Source organism: Podarcis gaigeae (assembly GCF_964106915.1).
Source record: "Podarcis gaigeae genome assembly, chromosome: 16".
Lineage (NCBI taxonomy): Eukaryota > Metazoa > Chordata > Lepidosauria > Squamata > Lacertidae > Podarcis > Podarcis gaigeae.
The window spans coordinates 13,182,203-13,201,023 of record NC_139693.1 but is presented as its reverse complement, the minus strand read 5'-3'; the positions used below and the strand labels follow the sequence as shown (position 1 = coordinate 13,201,023).

Below are 18,821 nucleotides of genomic sequence, written 5' to 3'. Positions count from 1 at the left end.
GCACAGATAACACAAATTACTAAAAAAAAGTACAGAATAAATTAGTCAGGCACCCTCATTAAATTGTTTTATATGCCTATTGACAACAAATTTTATTTCAGCAAGCCTACCCAGACATATATCTCACCTATGTTTGTTTGAACAGCCTTACTGATTTCCTCAGAATTTTAATCATAATTATTTTATGTGCGGTATATTAGGTTTTTTTTAAGGTAGCTTTGTGGATTTTAGCTGTGTTTTATCTAGAATTTTATTACATATACCACTTAAAGAGCTCTTGCCTTATCCAACTTATGAATCTTTCAAAATAAATAAATTAAATTAAATGCAGAATAAGAACAAAATATGCAAATACATGCTATGCTCTGTATAGGCAGAGTTGTGTCCAATACTGTATTAGTCAGAACAAAATCAAGACTAATGGACATGACCAACTTAGGTCCATTCATTTCCATGAGTCTAAGTAAAATTTGGATACAATCCACATGTGCTGTTTATAACCTACACTTTACCACGCCACCATCTAAATCCAGAGCGCTTTATCGTGCAGTGGTATACAGAAATTCAGCCCAAAAGGGAGTGTTAAACAAAAGAAATGAGTGCTGAAAATCACCTCTACCACTGCCAGTTTAAGCTATGCTCTCCTCGTGGTTCATGTTTAGCTACATTTCTGCTACAGGCCTAAGCTACCAACTAAAAACTCCTCTGTTTAGACTTCCGGTCTGCTGCGGAGGGAATGGCGGCGTGCTCCGTGTCGTCGGAGTAAAGGACTACACGGTTCGGGCTGCTAGGGCTCCGGGGGGAAACGCCAGGGCTAGGCGACTCCCCAAAAAAACCCCACAGGTAAGTGGGGACTCTAGGGGTCCAGCAGAGCGAGAGAACTCGCTTCCCCCTGACCACCCCGTCGCTGTTTGCAGGGGGAGAAGGGAAGAGGCTTTGCCCTTCCCAAACTGGTACCAATCCCTGGCACTGCCCATTGAACAGCAGGAGCAGGACACAGCCTGTGGAGGCTCATGCCCCAAAGGAAGAGCCCCCAGCCATCTTTTGGGGAAGGGCCGTTGAAGCTCAGTGGTAGAGCAACTGCTTGGCATGTAGAAAGTCTCAGGTTCAATCCCAGGCATCTCCAGGTAGGCCTGGAAATGTATCCAGGAGGGATGTCGGGGAATTCCAACAAAAACGGAAGGCAGAAGCAGAAATTGCCGGTGTTTGCTTATTCGTTCCGTGTCCGGAACGAAAATCAGTATGATTGGCATTTGCTGTTGCATTTAGTCTGCAATCAATACCCAATGGATCACACTGTTCCCCTCCATTTGGATTGTGTTTCCTTTGCACTGAAATGAATAGAATGGGATAACGTAATGACAACGTAACTTACACAATTAATTACGTAAATGATGCAAATTATGTGATTTTGCCACGGCAGACGGCACGAATGACGTTGTTTGGGGCAGAGGGCGAAGTGCGGCAGAACAGAGACAGCACTGCAGTTGACAAATACAGGAAGGGATGCCCTCCTACATCCCTAGTTTCCAATCCGAAACCCTGGAGAGATGCAGCCCATCTGCATGGGTAGTGCGGAGCTAGATGGACCAATGGTTTCTAAAGGCAGCATCCGACATTCCAATTTTCCGCTCCAGGGAGGCCGTGAAGAATTGCTTTAGACTTGGGACTCAGAGAGAAGCAAGTCACTCTCAACAAGGAGTTAAGAAACGGGAGAGGGTGTACAAGGCTGGCCCAAAATGGGAGCAACTATTTTGCTTGTTTGTTTGTTTCCCCAAAGAGGTAATTGTTCAAATAACACAAAACCTGAAAAAGAAAAAAACCAAGGGAGCACGGAAATCTCAGAGTCTCTGTTATTGGTTCTGTTATTGGTTCTGTTGTTTCTTCCTCTTGACCACGGCAGCACCAAAGAGTCCCAGGGCGGCCAAGCCCAGCCCTGCGATGCTAACCCCCACCAGGGCATCTCGGACCTGCAGGATCAAAGGGGGAGCCAAGTCAGCAAAGACCACCAGAAGGATGTTAAGTATAAATGTTTAATTGCACACTGAAATGGAGAATGCCTGCATGTATATTGTGGAAAGGGTTGAACATTGGAAATTTCCATTGAAGCTCTCTCTGAGCTCTGACTGAGTTTAGAAGAACTGTTGTTGTTCTCTGCTAGCTTAAACGCGAGTGTTTAATCTTAGAGCATGTGATTTATTCAATTGCAAATCTCCATCTAGAAGGGAGTTGCCCGTTAGTCCTTCTCTGGATGCAACAGAGAGCCAAACAGTGTATAAATGGGCCTCTCAAGGAGCTGGATGCAGGCTAATGCAGGCTATGGGAGAGAAAGAGCATTGATTTTTGCTCTGATAGAAACTGTGTTATATATATTTAAGAAGAAGAACCTATGCTTGGATAAGCGTGTGCTTTATGGAATTATCTGCATGTCTCATTGGTGTTTTTGTACCTGTTTTGAATAAGTTCTGGTTTGTAAAGCTTTGACTAATCCTTATGAGTCTGGACAATTTTTATTCCAAAACTATCCGGTTTTTATGCATCCAATGGCTTCATGCTGCACAATATAAGAGCCCTGCTACTACAGGATCAGGCCAAAGGCCAAGCATCCTGTTTCACGCAGGATGCTATCCTTTGGAAGCTTTCCAAGTTGGTGACCCTCACTCCATCTCGTGGGAGCCAATTCCATAGTTTAATTATGTGCTGTGTGAAGAATAACTTCCTTTTGTCTGCCCCAAATATTCAAAAATTCTGTTGGGTGGCCCTGAGTTCTAGCATTATGAACTTGCTTTCTCCTCCTCCCCTTCCTATTTCCTTGTGTGCCGTGTCTTTATTTGAAGACCGTGAGCAGGGAGGGGCCATCTTAGATCTGTTTTTGCTTTCTTTTCTTTTCTTTTTTTGCAAGCTGCTCTGAGAGCAGGGCACAAATGCCATTGAGTAAATAAACAATAATAATAGTACCTGATCACTCCTGGGCACACCATAGCGTAGCTCGGTGACGAAGTGTTCGCAGTTTTCGCTGGTGACTTTGTACTGTAGCTCTTGGCCCACCATCTCCTCGGCCCGCTGGACGATCTTGGTCCTGGGCAGTGGCGGGAACTTTGTGTCGTGCTTGTTATTCACCCGGTAGCGGTGCTTCCCTGCCACCTCCCGTAGCAGCTCCTTCTTCACCAGCGCCTTGTCAGTTAGGGTGGACATGATGCTAGCGCAGCCTGCTCCTGCATATTCAGCTGGGGTGGGGGGAGAGAGAGAGAGGCCATGATGGGGGAAAGCTGGCTACAAAAACCTTTTACCCTGTCCCTTCAATGATCATACATTTAAAGCACACAGATTCCTTCCCCCCCAAAGAATCCTGGGAACTGTAGTTAACGCTTCACAGAGCCCTTAACAAATGAATTCTGAGGGGCAAGCCATGTGCTTCCAAAGGGCATTCAGTGTGCTTTAAGACATATGGTGTAGATGTATCCCTTGGGACACCTTGAGAGCCAGTGTGGTATAGTGGTTAAGAGCACTGGACTCGTAATCTGGTGAACCGGGTTCACTTCCCCGCTCCTCCACATGCAGCTGCTGGGTGACCTTGGGCTAGTCACACTTCTCTGAAGTCTCTTAGCCTCACTCACCTCACAGAGTGTTTGTTGTGGGGGAGGAAGGGAAAGGAGATTGTGAGCCGCTTTGAGACTCCTTCGGGTAGTGATAAAGCAGGATATCAAATCCAAACTCCTCCTCCTCCTCACCTCAAAATTGAGATACCTGCAAATGGAGCTCCGTACCACACCCATTAGGATTTCACTGGCATTTTCTCTCCCCTTTGATCATTTTCAAATGGAATATGTCATTCGTTGACGGAGAATGTTCAGATGGTAGTGGGGACACAGAATAAGTTTTTGGTGCAGCACCAATTTCAACCAGGCAGAGGGACTCTTTGGTAGAGGCACCCGCCCTGTGGAATGCCCTCCCATCATATGTCAAGGAAATAAACAACTACCTGACTTTTAGAAGACATCCGAAGGCAACCCTGTTTAGGGACGTTTTTAGTGTTTGATGTTTTATCGCGTTTTTAATATTCTGTTGGGAGCTGCCCAAAGTGGCTGGGGAAACCCAGCCAGATGGGCGGGGTATAAATAATAGCCAGTGTGGTGTAGTGGTTAAGAGTGGTAGGCTCGTAATCTGGGGAACCGGGTTCGCGTCTCCGCTCCTCCACCTACAGCTGCTGGGTGACCTTGGGCCAGTCACACTTCTCTGAAGTCTCTCAGCCTCACTCACCTCACAGAGTGTTTGTTGTGGGGGAGGAAGGGAAAGGAGAATGTTAGCCGCTTTGAGACTCCTTAAAGGGAGTGAAAGGCGGGATATCAAATCCAAACTCTTCTTCTTCTTCTAATAAAAAATTATTATAATTACTTAATTAATTAATTAATTAATTAACATACCCTGTAATAAAATAAAATACTGAAAACCTTCCCCTAGGCCTATGGAGGCTAGGGTTGCCATCATTCTTGCTGGTCCCTAATTCAGTGCCTTTAACTGCACCTTGACTAGCAAAGATGGAAGGGACCCCCAAGAGTCATCTATTCCAAAATCCCCTGCGACGCAGGAATCAAGCTGCATTTAAGATGCACAGGGGAAGACCACCTCTTTCACCCACCGTACCAAACCGCCCGGTCACTTGGCCATCTTAATCTTACGATTCCTTACAGGGTGGAGCCAGGTGAATCACAAAGCCGTTCCCCACGTAGATGGCCCAGTGCTGGTATCCAAAGCGGAATATTTCAATCAAGTCCCCAAGCTCCAAGTCATCCTGTAAGAAGAGCAGACAAGGGGAAAGTGTTAGTTAGCCACACTCAGCAGCAGCACGTATGGAAACGGGAAGAAAGAAAATAGGAAACAGGGGCACTGCGGGAGGCAGCCTTAATTGAAGTCTGGACGATCTGAGCTGGAGTGAAAATGAAAGAGAAGGATGTATCAGGAGTGATTTGGGTTGGAAATTAGTTGGCTTGCTTTCTGTGACATGTAAATCATAAATTTGTACCTATACCACGTGGGGTGGGTCCATTAGAGTGAATTGCACAGAGTTCCACCAACTTTAGTCTGCCCTTGGTCAGGACCACCACCGCTGCCTACCAGTTTCCCCCGTCATTTCTGCTGCCCTCGCAGAACTCACTTGGGAGGATGAGGACGGGGACAACATTAGAATTAGCTGGGTCTGCCTGTTATTGGTTTTGGCTAGGGCTGGGCGATATATCGAGATATCATCCAAAACCAGTTCCAAGTACATATTGCGATACTGGTTTCATAATTTTTGTCATGGCAATACATCACAAATCATTATGTGTGGTTGCTATGCAAAAATTATGATGCGGGGAAAACCATGAAACCATCCAATGCATCCACGCGGCTCCATCCTTATTTCAGACATTGTGATTCATCGGTGTATGGTGATGTTTAGCAGGTGATATATCACAATGCTGAAAACCAGATACAGTGGTACCTCTGGTTGTGAACGGGATCCATTCCGGAGGCCTGTTCACAACATGAAAAGAGCGCATCCTGAAGCACCGTAATTTGGCACTTATGTGCATGCGCGAGCGGCGACACCAGGAAGTAACCCTTTCCGGTACTTCCGGGTCGCCGCAGGATGTAACCTGAAAAAACGTAACATGAAGCAAACGTAACATGAGGTATGACTGTATCGCCCAGCCCTGGTTCTGGCTCCAGCTGTCCCCAGCCACATTTCCTGCTAGCCTCTTTGCCTACTGCCTTACTGCTCTCCATGGACACCAGCCACTGCTGCTCTAGGTATTACCTGCAAATGCACACCTTAGGCAAACTTGTTCCTATGGGCTCCCTTGCTCCAAATTGTTCAAATGCCTAGCAACGCCCCTGCTAGGGAAGTTTGAAAGAAAAGGCACACAGAGCCCACAAACAAAGCAAAAGTCAGAGCCAACGAGTCATGGGAAAGCTCAGAGCATCGCAGGGGCATTCCAGAGCAGTCACAAACGCAGCCCTATGAAAGAGGGCACAGACTGTTTCTGGGTCTGATGGAGGCCAGCTGGAACCCCATTGTTTCTGCTGCCGTTCTAATTCTATCATCCCATTGTAAGCAATTCTTTGGTGTGTGTGTTGTTGTTTTTTAAAAAACCCTGCTTTTATCTGTATTGTGTTTATGCCTGCATTATTCTAACGTCTTCGCATTGTGCGCACCTCTGAGCACTCTTGTTGGGGCTTTTGGCAGGGTATGTAATAATAATATGCAAGCATTGATGGCCAAGGACAGAAATATAGAATATTTATTTCAGTTCCCAATTCTGCTTGAGAGCGCGCAGTGGAAAGTATGTTCCATTTATTTTGGAGGAAGCTCAATAAATGTAGCACAGTTAAGTTGCCCAATCAGTTTCTGGAGGCTATTTTTCAAACTTTCAAATCATTGATTATTTCCCAGCCTATCCATAGGAGGGCATTATTGGAATGCACTAGCTTTATCTTAGATGCAGGCAACATTTTTTACATGCTTCTGCAATCAATTGTAGATTGGATACAAGCTCATTCATTTCCTGCTGATGTTTTTTTTAAGGTTTTTGGGGGGTTTTCTAACTCTGCACAGCTGCCTTCTTTGATTTGAAAATTTGTACAGCTTTGTTTGCAACAGTCTACAGTTTGTATGGAACAAATTACCTATGTATCTATCTATATTTCTGACAGTTACACCTTGATACAAGTTATGCACGGACACACACACACACACACACACACACACACACACATTATGTTCTTAATTTTGGCTTTCACTTTTCTTTTAAGAGCAACTATCTAGCCCTTATGATTTCAGTAAATACTTTAAAGCACATGAGTCCTGAAATATCAGAAGCCATAAGGTTGGCTTAATAAGACTTTCATTAATTCATAGAATTGTAGAGCCGGAAGGGACCCCAAGAGTCATCTAGACCAGCTCCCTGCAATGCAGGAATCTCAACTAAAGCATTCATGACAGATGGCCATCCAACCTCTGCTTGAAAACCTCCAAGGAAGGAGAGTCCACAACCTTCTGAGGGAGTCCGTTCTGCTGTCAAACAGCTCTTATCATCAGAAATTCAGTGCGGGCCTCTGTATAGCTGCTTGTTCCATAACTAAGAAGAGTATAACTGTGGTAAATAAGCAAAGGTACATGCATATATTTTTTTAAAAAAATGCATGGGCTCTTTCCAACTACTCAGAACAGACCCATTGAAATAAACGGAGCTAAGTAAGTTGTGCCCATTAATTCCAATTCTGAGTAAAACTAATAATGGATACAGACCCTCCAAGTGTCCCTATTTTCTAGAGACATCCCTCGTTTAGAGAAGCCGTCCCATTTTCTGATTTGACCACAGAATGTCCCGCTTTTCGTTAGAATGGATTGGAGATATGTTGAAGGGTATGGAGTTATCCAACCCCTGAGCTGTCTGAAGGCAATCCTGTATAGGGAAGTTTGTTTAATGTTTTATTATGTTTTTATATATGTTGGAAGCTGCCCAGAGTGCTTGGGCAACGCAATAAGATGTATGGGGTATAAATAGTAAAATTATCATTATGGAATGGGACGTCCCTATTTTAATCTGAGAAATGTTGGAGGGTACAACCCCATTCTGAGCTGCATGAGATTCAGAATTTGGGTTCCTTCGGTACAACACTTTGAAACCACACACAGAGTCCCGGCTATTGTCCTTATTCCACAAATATTCAGTAAACAAACGGCTGAAAACTTTATTAGAACCCAGGCAGGGCTTCTCCTGAATCCTGCAGGGATGCAAGTCACTATCAGTCAGAGTAAAAAAGTAAAACTGAAAGTGCTTTCCCCCTAAGAGGCTCCTTTCTAGATTCCTATACTCAGTAAGGGAACATCAACAAATTTCATCCACAAAGGATGCTACCTGCACTATTAAAAGATCCAATCTACAAAGCTAATCTCCTGTGTAGTGACCATAGTCCACTCTGCTAACCTGATGTTGTAGTTTTTGACTACAACTCCCATCATCATTTGTGTCCAATTCTAACCTTACTCAGGAGTCCTACTCTAGTCCTACTGAGAACCAGAGTGGAGCAGTGGTTAGAGTGTCCGACTGGGACCTGGGAGACCAGGGTTCAAATCCCCACTTGGCCATGCCGCTCACTGCGTGACCTTGGGCCAGTCAATGCCTCTCTTAGGCTAACCTACCGGTACTTCACAGGGTTGCTGCGGGGATTAAATGAGGATGTCACCTTGAGCTCCTCAGGAAAAAAGTGAGATATAAATGCATAAATAAATAAGAGCAGACCCACTGAAATTAATGTACATAACTAATTTAGGTCTACTCTGCTAGGACTATCATTGGCTACTAAGTCCTGAAGACCTACGCTGCACAGCTTTGGCTGCAAGATCCCAAAATGGAAAGAGAAACTAACCTTTCACAGGTTAGTCAGAGGCCACAGAGACAGGCACACACCAACACAAACATCACGACAGGGTCAAAGTATTTTACTCCCAAGCAGTGCTGTAGCATGGGGGAGGACCACAGGGGCGACTGCCCTGGGTGCAAAATTCTGAAGGGGTGCAACCAGGCGCCCCCACAACAAGCTCTCTCATCGATGCCGTGTGGCTGAGCTCCTGCCACCTTCCAGAGCTGGGGGGAGGCAAGCCAGGCCTTCGGGGCTGGGTCAGAGCCTCCTTCTCCTCCTGGCTAGCGAAGGAACGCCTGCATGCACTATGTCCCTGGGCTGGTCGTAGGCAAGGTTAGACCGGCTCCCCCTTGTGCACTGCACGATGCGTTGCAGGGGGTTGGACTAGATGACCCTGGGGTTCCCCTTCCAACTCCATGATCCTATGATGTGCTGGGCCCACAGAGAAGGAAGGAGGGCAGGTGTTCAGTGGACACAGCAGAATCCGCAACCAGAGCCAGAGCACAGGCAGAACCGGTCTGGCAAGTGTCTATTAAAAGCAGAGCAGACCTGTCAAAAAAGGGCATCTTCTGTGTATAAATCAGGGAAGATCAGAAGCAGCTAACAGGTATTGTCAGGTACCTTGACTCACAAGAGACAAGTCATGCTCTCAAATTTAAGTTTGTGATGCGTGAGTGGTCTTTGGCTAAGGGGCTGGGCAATTTCTAAAGTCTGTAAAAGTTGTCACACACCTTTGTTCTGGATCCCCTCTCCCCCTTGCAAGGTGGGTAGGGGACTCTCATTACAAGAGAAAATAAAGATTTTCCTTGCTTTCCTCAACTGCTTCCTGCCTACACTCATTTTTCTCAGACTTAAGGGATACTGGATCTCTCGATGGGGAGTTGGGCTGTAAAAGTCAAGCCCTCATTTTTTGTATAACACAGGGATGGCTTCCCACATTTCAAAGGTCATGCATTTTATCATTGGGAAAAGGTGGGAGGAAGGGGTTGCTCTAAGCACCATTAAGTCCAGAACCCAAAATCGCCGAACTACACCACTGTTCTCTCCAAAATCAGCCAAAGCAACAGATCACTTCTGCGCCACACTTTGTTACCTTAAAATAATGATCCAGTGCCCCCCCCCAACACAGCTCACTTACCACATCAAATTCTGGCACCCTACTGTGCATCGCCATGATCACCAGGACTGCCGCTTCCTCCTTGTCACCAGGGTAGGAGCTTTGCAAAAAAAAACCAGGAGCAAAGGGCTGGAAAGCTGACTAGAGTTAAAGCAGGAAGGATCCTGACTGCTGCCCAGGATTTAACAAACAGCTGGGAACAAGCAGGGACAGGAAACTCTGCCACTAGCGGAAAAACAGCAGACTCTGCCACCTCAAAATAACTGTACAGTCCAGTAAGGGACTATCTCCAAATTCCTAATTGCTCACGGCAGATATTACCCATGATGACAACAGGATCCTTTTTTGAAAAGGAAAAGGAAAAGTCTGCTGTGCCAGGCAGGGCAGGGCTGAGAAGCAGACAACAAACAGGACCCGCTCAACAGAAGGAGCAGGAGGAGCCTCAGGGGAGATTAAGCAGGCGTCTTTCCTGTTAACCTTTACACATCTGCTGAAAACTTTCATCCACTGAAACTTAAGGCGATATTGCCAGTCTCACACTCAGCCAGTCCTACCTGAAAGAGTTGCTACAAGAATAAAAGTGAAGGAAGATCAATATATATGCCCTCCTGAGCTCCTTGGAAGAAAACCAGAAATCAAATAAATGTTCAAAATAAACCAATGCAGTGCCAGCTCCTTGTTTGAGGGGACTCTGGGCAAAGTGCCATCTTCTGGGAGGTCCTATTACATTGACAGGCCTCTTCAGGTCTGCCTGGCAATAATGGCAGCAGCGCTAATCCATTTTTATTTGCCACAATGCCCTGGGGTGCTCAGCGTAGTGTCACTCTTGGGTACAAAGAGGGGAGCTGAGGGTGCTGTGAAATAAGTAAGCTCAGTGTGCCTTACCAGATTGGGAGATGGCGGCCTGGAAAATTTATGGTTGCTCTTCCTTTTGACCTCCATGTTTCCATGTGCAACAGCTAAGGCAGTCCCTGTGAAATCAAATCAGACAAGTTACTTTTTAATGCTCCTGATCTGCTTTTTTGGAGCTTTTTGGAGAAGATAGATTCACTTTGATTTCTTAGGTAGGCCCTCAAACCTACCTAAGGTTTGGTAGGTTTCTTAAAGGGCAGCGTATATAGGGTTTCCATTGCCACAGTTGCAGGACTAGATTCCCTGAGGTTTAATGAGGAGAGGGGATTTTTAGCTTCAACCATGGGAGGGATTCTCTTTTTTTCATTTACTTCTCGGTAAATATGTGCTCTGGTAGGATTGTGGCAATTCTGCAGCCTGATCTTTTGTATTCTTTTTTGGGAGCAAGTTTCCCAAGGCTGAACTATGGGCGGGGCTTTACTCTCAAGTCAGTATGCATAGAATTTCAGCTTTAATATTTCAGTGTTGATTTAGAATGAAAATAACTTTTATTTAATTGCCTGTTTTAAAAAAAGAATTGTAAAATGGCAAACTAAAAGGGGACTTTTTAATTTAAAAAAACCTACAGCTATATGCTTCTTCAGTGTGGGAGAATCTGAGCATTTTCTTCAAACTTCAAAGGTGCAACAAGGATCAGTCGCTGCCAATGTTAGGTTCTGAGAGCGATGAATCTTTCCCAGAAATCCTTTCTTTTTTTATTTCAGACAAGTTGACATCAGGAAGGAGCAGGAGCAGAGAGGTGTGAATTAAAGTGTGAGGGAAGGCAGCACAAGGTGGAAGAAAGCAAGCAGAGTCAAAAAGGGAAAATGAAAGCGAGACGGAAAGGCAATAGCAGCAGGTGAAAGGAAGCAGGAGGTTAGAAAAAGAGTAGAAATGTTTGAGAAGGTAAAGAGAATGTGCCAGAAGAAGGGGTGGCAGGGAAGAGGCAACAGGTAGATAGACAGCTGGTAACAGAAAGGATTGTGAAAGCAGGTGACACACATGGAAGTGACAGGAGATGAATGGCTGAGGAGGCAAAAAGAAGGCAGAAGATGAGAGAGGAACACAAAGGCAAAATAGGGTGGGGGACAAAAAGTGCAGGAAGGCAGGGAAAGAAAAAGGCAGCAGCAGCAGGTGACAGAGAAAGAAAGGAAATGATAGGACTTTGGGGGGTAACAAAATGCATTCACAAATAGGAATGAAGACTTGCTGTCTTGCACAACCACAAGCTTCACTGAGGAGAAAACCACTGGAAATCAAAGTGAGGACATAACTATGAAAAGGGTTCAAATGTTTAACCAACAATACATGAAATATTGGTTCACTTGTATAGGGGGACAGAATGGACAGTATGCCAACACCTCAATGTGTGATATGCGGTGAACAGTGAAAATGTAAAAGTCCCAGGTTGCTGGGTTGGGAGTCCAACGTGGGTCTGGTCGGACTGAAGATGACTGCTCTAGAACGGTTTTGTTTACCTTTGTTCTGACTTTTAGCATTTGCAGCCTGCTTCCCAGCTGGGCTTGATTGCTAGAGCTACCTGTTTCATAAGCACTTACTCCCTGTGTCATTGCTAACTATGATCCAGACAGGTTGGTGTTGGGCCGCCCTACCTTTGAAGAAGGAGGTCTGGCGAGGCGGCTTTTTGCTTCTTCTCGACCCTATAACTCCTGTCCTGAATGTGCCAGGGGGGGCCCTCGTGGGCACCCCCACTTGGTCTCCTTTGGCTTGCATATGGGGTGCATGAATTAGGCCCCCTGGCTTTGCCACCAGGCTTTTAGACATTCTTGCCAGTTGCTTATCGCAAGAACAAGGAGGTTGGGGGACACAACCCCCAAAGCCTTTGGGGATGGTCCCCCAGGGACGGTTGGCTTTCCCCATCGCATTATTTTCCGGACGTATCACTCGGCCCCTCTCTGATTCATCCCCACAGCACACTCTCTTCCATACTAGGTTCAGACCCTTCCGAGTGGAGGCAGCAGTTTCCTTATTCAGTGGGTATTCTTTCCGACTCAGCACTGAAGGTTCCTTCAGGACTTTTGTCATTCTCTCAGGTCCCGCTTTCGCTGAATTTTGGGTTGGAGGTGTCAGCAGAAGCATGCTGTTCTCACGGAGCAGAGGCTGGAGTGGGGCTGAGGTCATGGCTTCTGCGGTGCACCCTTCTCGAGCCATCAGGGTCTTTGGCTTCTGGGTGGCCTTGTGGCAAGGGCCCCTGTCACAGATCCTCAAAAAAAATTCAGACATGGCACTGGTCTGATTGGGTTTTTTTTCCAGCACAGCTGGAGTTGCCCATTGAGGCCCTGAAGAATTATGACAGCCTGGTAACCACCGGCAACGGGCCTAGTAGTAGCAATAGTGACTCCATTTTGCCAAGGGCTCCTGATTGGACTGTTGTTGTTGTTGTTGTTTTAATTTTTATTGATAAATGCAATACTTACAAACACAAACCAGAACACTAAACAAACTTATTATACATACACCTCTCAACAAAAAAAGAAAACAAACATACAAACTAAACATACAGACATAAATTTTGACTTTCCTCCACCTATATGTGGCTTACTTTGTTTCTTTTCTTCTTTTCGCTGTGTTATCAATATTATTTTTGACTATGTCATCTTATACCCATTTCTTCTTAATTTTTTACTCTGTAAGTTTCATTCATTGCATATTGATATATTAATACCAGAACAATGTTTTTTGATGTATTCCTTCACGCAAGTCCACTCCTCTATCAGTTTTTGGTCTTGTAAGGGAACAGTTAGGAATTCCCCCCCCCCCCCTCCAGCCAGGCCTCGCCTCAAGCATTAAAAACTGCATTTCCTCTAAGGCAAAAGCAGCATTAGCTAAGCATATTCTGCTTGCTGTAACTAAAAAAGATTGCAACAAAGGTAGAGAACAGTCCATTGTTTCTCAGGCCTTTCGCACAGCCTTTGGCCTTGCTAAAGAACCACATTGCAACTTGCTTTCTGTCCGGGAACCATGCCAGAACAGAAGATTGAAATATAACTGGGAACACTCTGAAACCCTTTCACCCCCTTTCTGGGAAAAGTCCAAAAATGGTCCCAAGACAGCTTTCCGTTCATGCTCAGAGGAACTCATGGGGCAGGACTCCTGGGAAAGGAGGAAAGGGGGAGGGAACTGGAAAGGGGTATATATGCTTGTGCACATGACTGTGAACTTCGTGCATGCTTTTTGTGAACTATCACACTTGCTCCTTCTACCAGTTCATGGATGGTAGAAATAAAAGCCTTTTCTCCGAAGCTATTCCTTGAATGTCTGTTGACACCCACTTCCCTTTCCTGGGCGCAATATTTTTCCCACCCGAGGGCAAAGCCTCTTAAGGCTACAGTCTGAGTGGCCCCTTACCACTGCTGTAAATCTTGCTGGTTCTATATATTCACAAAATCTTATTTGCCATTCTCTTATTAAGGGAGTTTTTTCCCCTTCCAATTTTTTGCTATAATCATTCTGTCCGCAGCGGTTGCATATAAGAAAACATTTTTCCTAGCGGCAGGAATGTCAGTCGATATACGGTAATTCCCAAGAGGTACGCCTCTGGTTTCTTTTTACATGATATTTTAAGCATTTTTCTTTTAAGTTCTTCTTGAATGTCACTCCAAAATTGTTTAATATACACACACTCCCACCACATATGATACACTGTTCCTATCTCTGTTTTGCATCTCCAGCACAAATGAGATTTTGATTTATAAATTTTTGCCGATTTGACCGGGGTTAAGTACCATTATATTTTCATTATATTTTCTCTTATTGTGACACAGGCTGTGAATTTGACATCATATTTCCATAATTTCTCCCATTGGTCTAATTGAATTGTGTGGCCTATATCTCTGGACTGTTGTTGGCACCCGTCTGTCTCTAGGGACAATGGAGTGCGCCTCCAGGGATAAAGTCAAACCGCTGTGTTAGCAGTGGAGCAAACCTGGGCAGTCTGTAGTGGGGTCCTAGGCTGTGCAGATGATGAGACACACATACCCCTCGGCTTCACTGATGTGGTCCAAAGGAAAGCAGAGTAATACATCTGGCACCAGCTGGGATGCAGGAGTTGTTGGAAGGAGGTGCTATCCAACCATCTTAGAGACTCCACTCTGAATTTGTGTAGGGTTTACTCCTTAGCCCTTTCTCTTCCCAAATATATCCTGCAGGGCAGAGGAGGTTTGGGATCAGAGGCTTCCTTCTCCTAGATGGGCTACCTTCCCTGGTTGATGAGCCCCATCTGCTCCTCACTTCCTTCTAAAGCCGTGGTTCCCATAGTGGGGCACACGCCCCACAGGGGGGCAATTTGATTTTTAAGGATGGCAATTCAAGAATGTGTTATTAACAGTGAATGGCCTTTTAGGCTTCCTCCATGTGAATACGAGTTCACTTGAATAATAAGAACTATATGTCATGGGGTGGGGGGGGAGGCATCAGGATTTTAGAGATGCTTAGGTGGGGCATGGCCAAAAAAAGTTTGGGAACCACTGCTCTCAAGAATGCGCAGAAACTATCTTCTTGACCATAAGACCCACTATCAATCTAATCTGCTCAATCCACCAGAACCTGTCTTTGCCTGCAGAGAAAGTCCCTGACTCACGGAGGGTTTGAGTCCCATCAGCTACCCTCACCTGGTTTAGCTGGCCAGTCGAAGCCATTTCCCAGGGGTGTGGCTGCTGTCGCATGGTGACAGCTTCAGGGAGCCACAGGTGAGAGATGAGTTCAGGATAAGGACCAAATGTGGACAAACTACCCTAGAAGGAGTAAGACATGTCTCCCTCCAGAGGTACAGTCATACCTCGTTACGTTTGCTTCAGGTTGAGCGTTTTCAGGTTGCATCCTGCGGTGACCCGGAAGTAACAGAATGGGTTACTTCTGGGTTTCGTCGCTCATGCATGCGCAGACGCACAAAATGACATCACACACATGTGCAGAAGTAGCAAATCGCAACCAGCGCACGTGCAGAAGCAGGTTGCATTCTATTCAGGTTGCAAACGGGCCTCCGGAACGGATCCCGTTCGCAACCAGTGGTACAACTGTACTACCTCTTCCATAACACCCCATAACTTCTTGTTCATTCATGCTAGTGTATTTCGTATTCTGTTTTGTAATTTATGTTTGAAGTGAAGAGGACACAGCATTAATTTTGGGAGAGCCACATATTTATCTTTGCAGTTCCTGAACCACAAATTTACCTTGAAGATATCTCCATTGTCTGTGTGAAACCTCATTCCTGCTTGCACATGATACATTTCTGGCAAAGGATTACTGGTCTGATCTTATGCAGCTATCAGGGTCAGGATGCTAAGTGTTCTTTCCAGGTCACATTTGAGATAAGCTGTTGTACCAGGATCAAAGGTGGTTCATGAGGAGTACATACAAAACTCATGCCAGGAGCCATAGAAATAAGACATGTACAAAGTTCAGACTAACACCCATCCTTGCAAGCCAGAGGCAAAAGTGAGCAGAGCAGTGAATGCAAATACTACCTTTGTGCAGTAACCTAATTTCTACACACCCTCTCTATCTGCCTTCCAGGCAAGCAAGAGGCATAATCAGAGTTCGAGGACACATTTCAGCCATGTGGAAATATACAAGGCAGGCACAGAGCAGCAGCTGAGAGCAAGTCTTTGCCTTGTCCTATCCAACAGCTTCTCAGGTAGTGTGTGTACATACATCAGCTGAGCCAATCACACCACTCACCTTCTCAAAGATGTGCCCAATGTTCACATGCATCTCACATAGCTAGCTAGCTCGCTCCCCAGCCAATCACGTTACTTGAGGGGAAAGTGTTTTCACATAAAATCATGAATCAGAGCCATAATCCTTCCTTTGCAAGGGGGTTGGGATAGATGACCGCTGTGGTCCCTTTCAACTCTAATATTCTATAATTCTATAAAGTGAAAATGGAGAATCATAGAGCTGAAATAGGGAAGGGCCCTGGTGCTGGATGCCTTGCATACAGAAGGTCCCACATTCAACCTCCAAATTATCCAAGAGGGCTAGAAATGTTCCCGATCTAAAATCCTGGAAAGCTGCTGCAGGTCAGTATAATGACTGGACTGAGACCCAATGGCCTGACTCTACATAAGGCAGCTTTCCTATGTTCCTAAATTATAAGAGGGATGCAGTCCACACTTTGCAAGCCTTCCCACCCTCTCTGACCATTGGTCATGCTGGCTGGGGCTGATGGGAGTTGGAGTCCAACAGCCCCTCGACGGCTAGAGAGTTCTCCAATCCTCAACTAGAGAGGATCGGTGGTCAGATTCTAGAAAAAGAGACGCAAAACTAACCTTTAGCTGGGTGGCAGTCCTGCAACAGCTGAGAATCTCCTGGGCGGAGAGAAGAGCCGAACCAGGAAGGCTGCAAATAACAAACAGTGACGTCATGCTAGCTCTGTCTCCTCCTTCTGTCATCTGGGGAAGAGCAAAAGGGAAGGGGGAAGCGGGGGATTAAGGCCTGGGGTTGCCGCCCCCTGCTGGAGGAAAGTTTGTCTGCATCATGTTAATTTCGTGGCTTAATTCAAGTTTAAAGGAGCCTCTCTCAACCTTGGGTTCCCAGGTTTTGGACTACCACCCCCATCATCCCTGATTGCTGCCTCAGCTGGCTATGGATGATGGGAGTGGTAGTCCAATGGCACATGGGAACCCAAGTAGGGTTGCCGTATTTCAAGGAGTGAAGATCTGGACGCGAAAGTTGGTGGTTGTTGAGCTATTCTTAAAGAAAACCGGCCCCAGCAACAGTGCCACACTGCCTGTCATGCGCCCGGATTTTTCCGGACACCAACCGGTTGTAGGGGTTTTTGTCCGGGAAATACCGGGTGTATGGCAAACCTAAGCTTGAGGAATCATAGAATCAAAGTTCGAAGGGACCCTGAGGATCATTCTAGTCCAACCCTCTGCAATGCAGCTGTCCCTTACAGGGATCAAACCTGAAACCTTGACATTATCAGCACTACACTAACCAGCTGAGAGGAAGGCTGCTCTAGGCTGTATTTTGCAGGAGGGATTTGCGTGCATATACTTGAAATATAGGTTTGCACATTTATTTACTATTTATTAGTTATTTATAACTATTTATTAGTTATTTACTGCTGTATCATTCATAGCAATAAAACCATAAAACTGCACAACAAAACCATAAAAAGTGGGGGGGGGGTAATGGCATCAATTAACCATTGCGCATTGATGTGTTCTTAATTGCCTGCATAGGCCTGGTGGAATAAGAAAAGTTGTGTCACCCTACCACAACAAATCCATTAAAAAAAGAGAGACTTTTGTGGTTTGGAAAGCGACAAGGAAATGAACTGAGAAGTATTGTATGAACAAGATAATGGGAGATAATGGGAGACATGTAAACAGCCTCAAGCAAATCAGGATGAATGCACATTGCAGTATAACAGCCCCATAAACAAATCAGAATGAATGTCCAATGAAGATCATCCACAGCGCCCTGCAGACCTCCTTGTTAATGTGCATTCACCATGGTTTATGTTCTTGGTGGTATCAGGGCACTTCCAGATGGCAGTAATGCAGTAACACTGCGGAAACATCACAAACAACTAATAAAGCAAAATAATGCATGGACAATCCGGCATAAATCCTGCCAGTGACGCACTATTATTGCACCAATGAAATGTTGCAGGACACACCTGCAGAATAAACCACCAGCCTGGAAGGGTCCTTTGTCTAACTACCACGAGACGTTTGCACGAGCAAATCAGGACAAAGGCTGACGAAGATCCTAAGGCTCTTTGCCACTCCAGAAAGTAAGTGCTCCCCTTTGGATGCGAACAGTGGTGTACTGGAGCAGCGATGAAGCATTGGAGGACCTTGGCCCCCTGTAAAAGGTAAAGGTAAAGGGACCCCTGACCATTAGATCCAGTCGTGGAGGACTCTGGGGTTGTGGCGCTCATCTTGCTTTATTGGCTGAGGGAGCAGGCGTACAGCTTCCGGGTCATGTGGCCAGCATGACTAAGCCACTTCTGGGGAACCAGAGCAGCGCACAGAAACACCGTTTACCTTCTTGCTGGAACAGTACCTATTTATCTACTTGCACTTTGGCATGCTTTCGAACTCCTAGGTGGGCAGGAGCAGGGACTGAGCAACGGGAGCTCACCCCGTCGCAGGGATTCGAACCGCCGACCTTCTGATCAGCAAGTCCTAGGCTCTGTGGTTTAACCCACAGTGCCACCCTGTACAACACCCAAATTTGGCACCCCTCCGCCTCTTGCGCCCCATTGTAAATGATAGTTGCAGCATCCCCACCAATGCACCCGAGGCTCTGCACCCAGTGCAACCAAACTGGTCACTCTCCCCTAAATCCAGCTCTTGATGAAGCAATGCCTTGTTGCTTCATTGTGCAAGGGCAATGATGTTCTCACCCGGGGCACTATTTGCCTTTCTTC

The 18,821-nt window shown here is 45.8% G+C and overlaps 1 protein-coding gene across 3 annotated transcripts; it reads right to left on the bottom strand.

Moving 5' to 3' along the window:
- Window positions 1-63: 63 nt before the first annotated feature.
- On the bottom strand, window positions 64-16,858 carry LOC310833652 (phospholipase A and acyltransferase 3-like). 3 transcript variants are annotated; one of them, XM_083716337.1, is made up of 5 exons: window positions 16,708-16,858; window positions 10,409-10,494; window positions 4,690-4,792; window positions 2,959-3,227; window positions 64-1,970 (listed from the first exon to the last, which is right to left on the bottom strand). In XM_083716337.1, exons 2-5 carry the CDS (start codon window positions 10,463-10,465, stop codon window positions 1,866-1,868), a joined length of 534 nt encoding a protein of 177 aa, XP_083572463.1. In that variant the 5' UTR covers window positions 10,466-10,494; window positions 16,708-16,858; the 3' UTR covers window positions 64-1,865. The 3 variants fall into 3 exon arrangements, with proteins under 3 accessions (XP_083572463.1, XP_083572462.1, XP_083572464.1); XM_083716336.1 differs by lacking the exon at window positions 16,708-16,858 and adding an exon at window positions 12,028-12,713; XM_083716338.1 differs by lacking the exons at window positions 10,409-10,494; window positions 16,708-16,858 and adding an exon at window positions 9,545-9,915.
- Between the last annotated feature and the right edge of the window lie 1,963 nt (window positions 16,859-18,821).

What these genes read in the sequence shown, in the direction of transcription:
- LOC310833652 (XM_083716336.1), bottom strand. Translation starts at nt 12,658, where the DNA reads ATGTCTGAATTTTTTTTGAGGATCTGTGACAGGGGCCCTTGCCACAAG. An exon ending in CCAGACCTCCTTCTTCAAAG is followed by an intron (nt 10,495 to 12,027) that starts GTAGGGCGGCCC and finishes TTGATTTCACAG; the next exon opens with GGACTGCCTTAGCTGTTGCA. An exon ending in GTGTGCCCAGGAGTGATCAG is followed by an intron (nt 1,971 to 2,958) that starts GTACTATTATTA and finishes TTGATCCTGCAG; the next exon opens with GTCCGAGATGCCCTGGTGGG.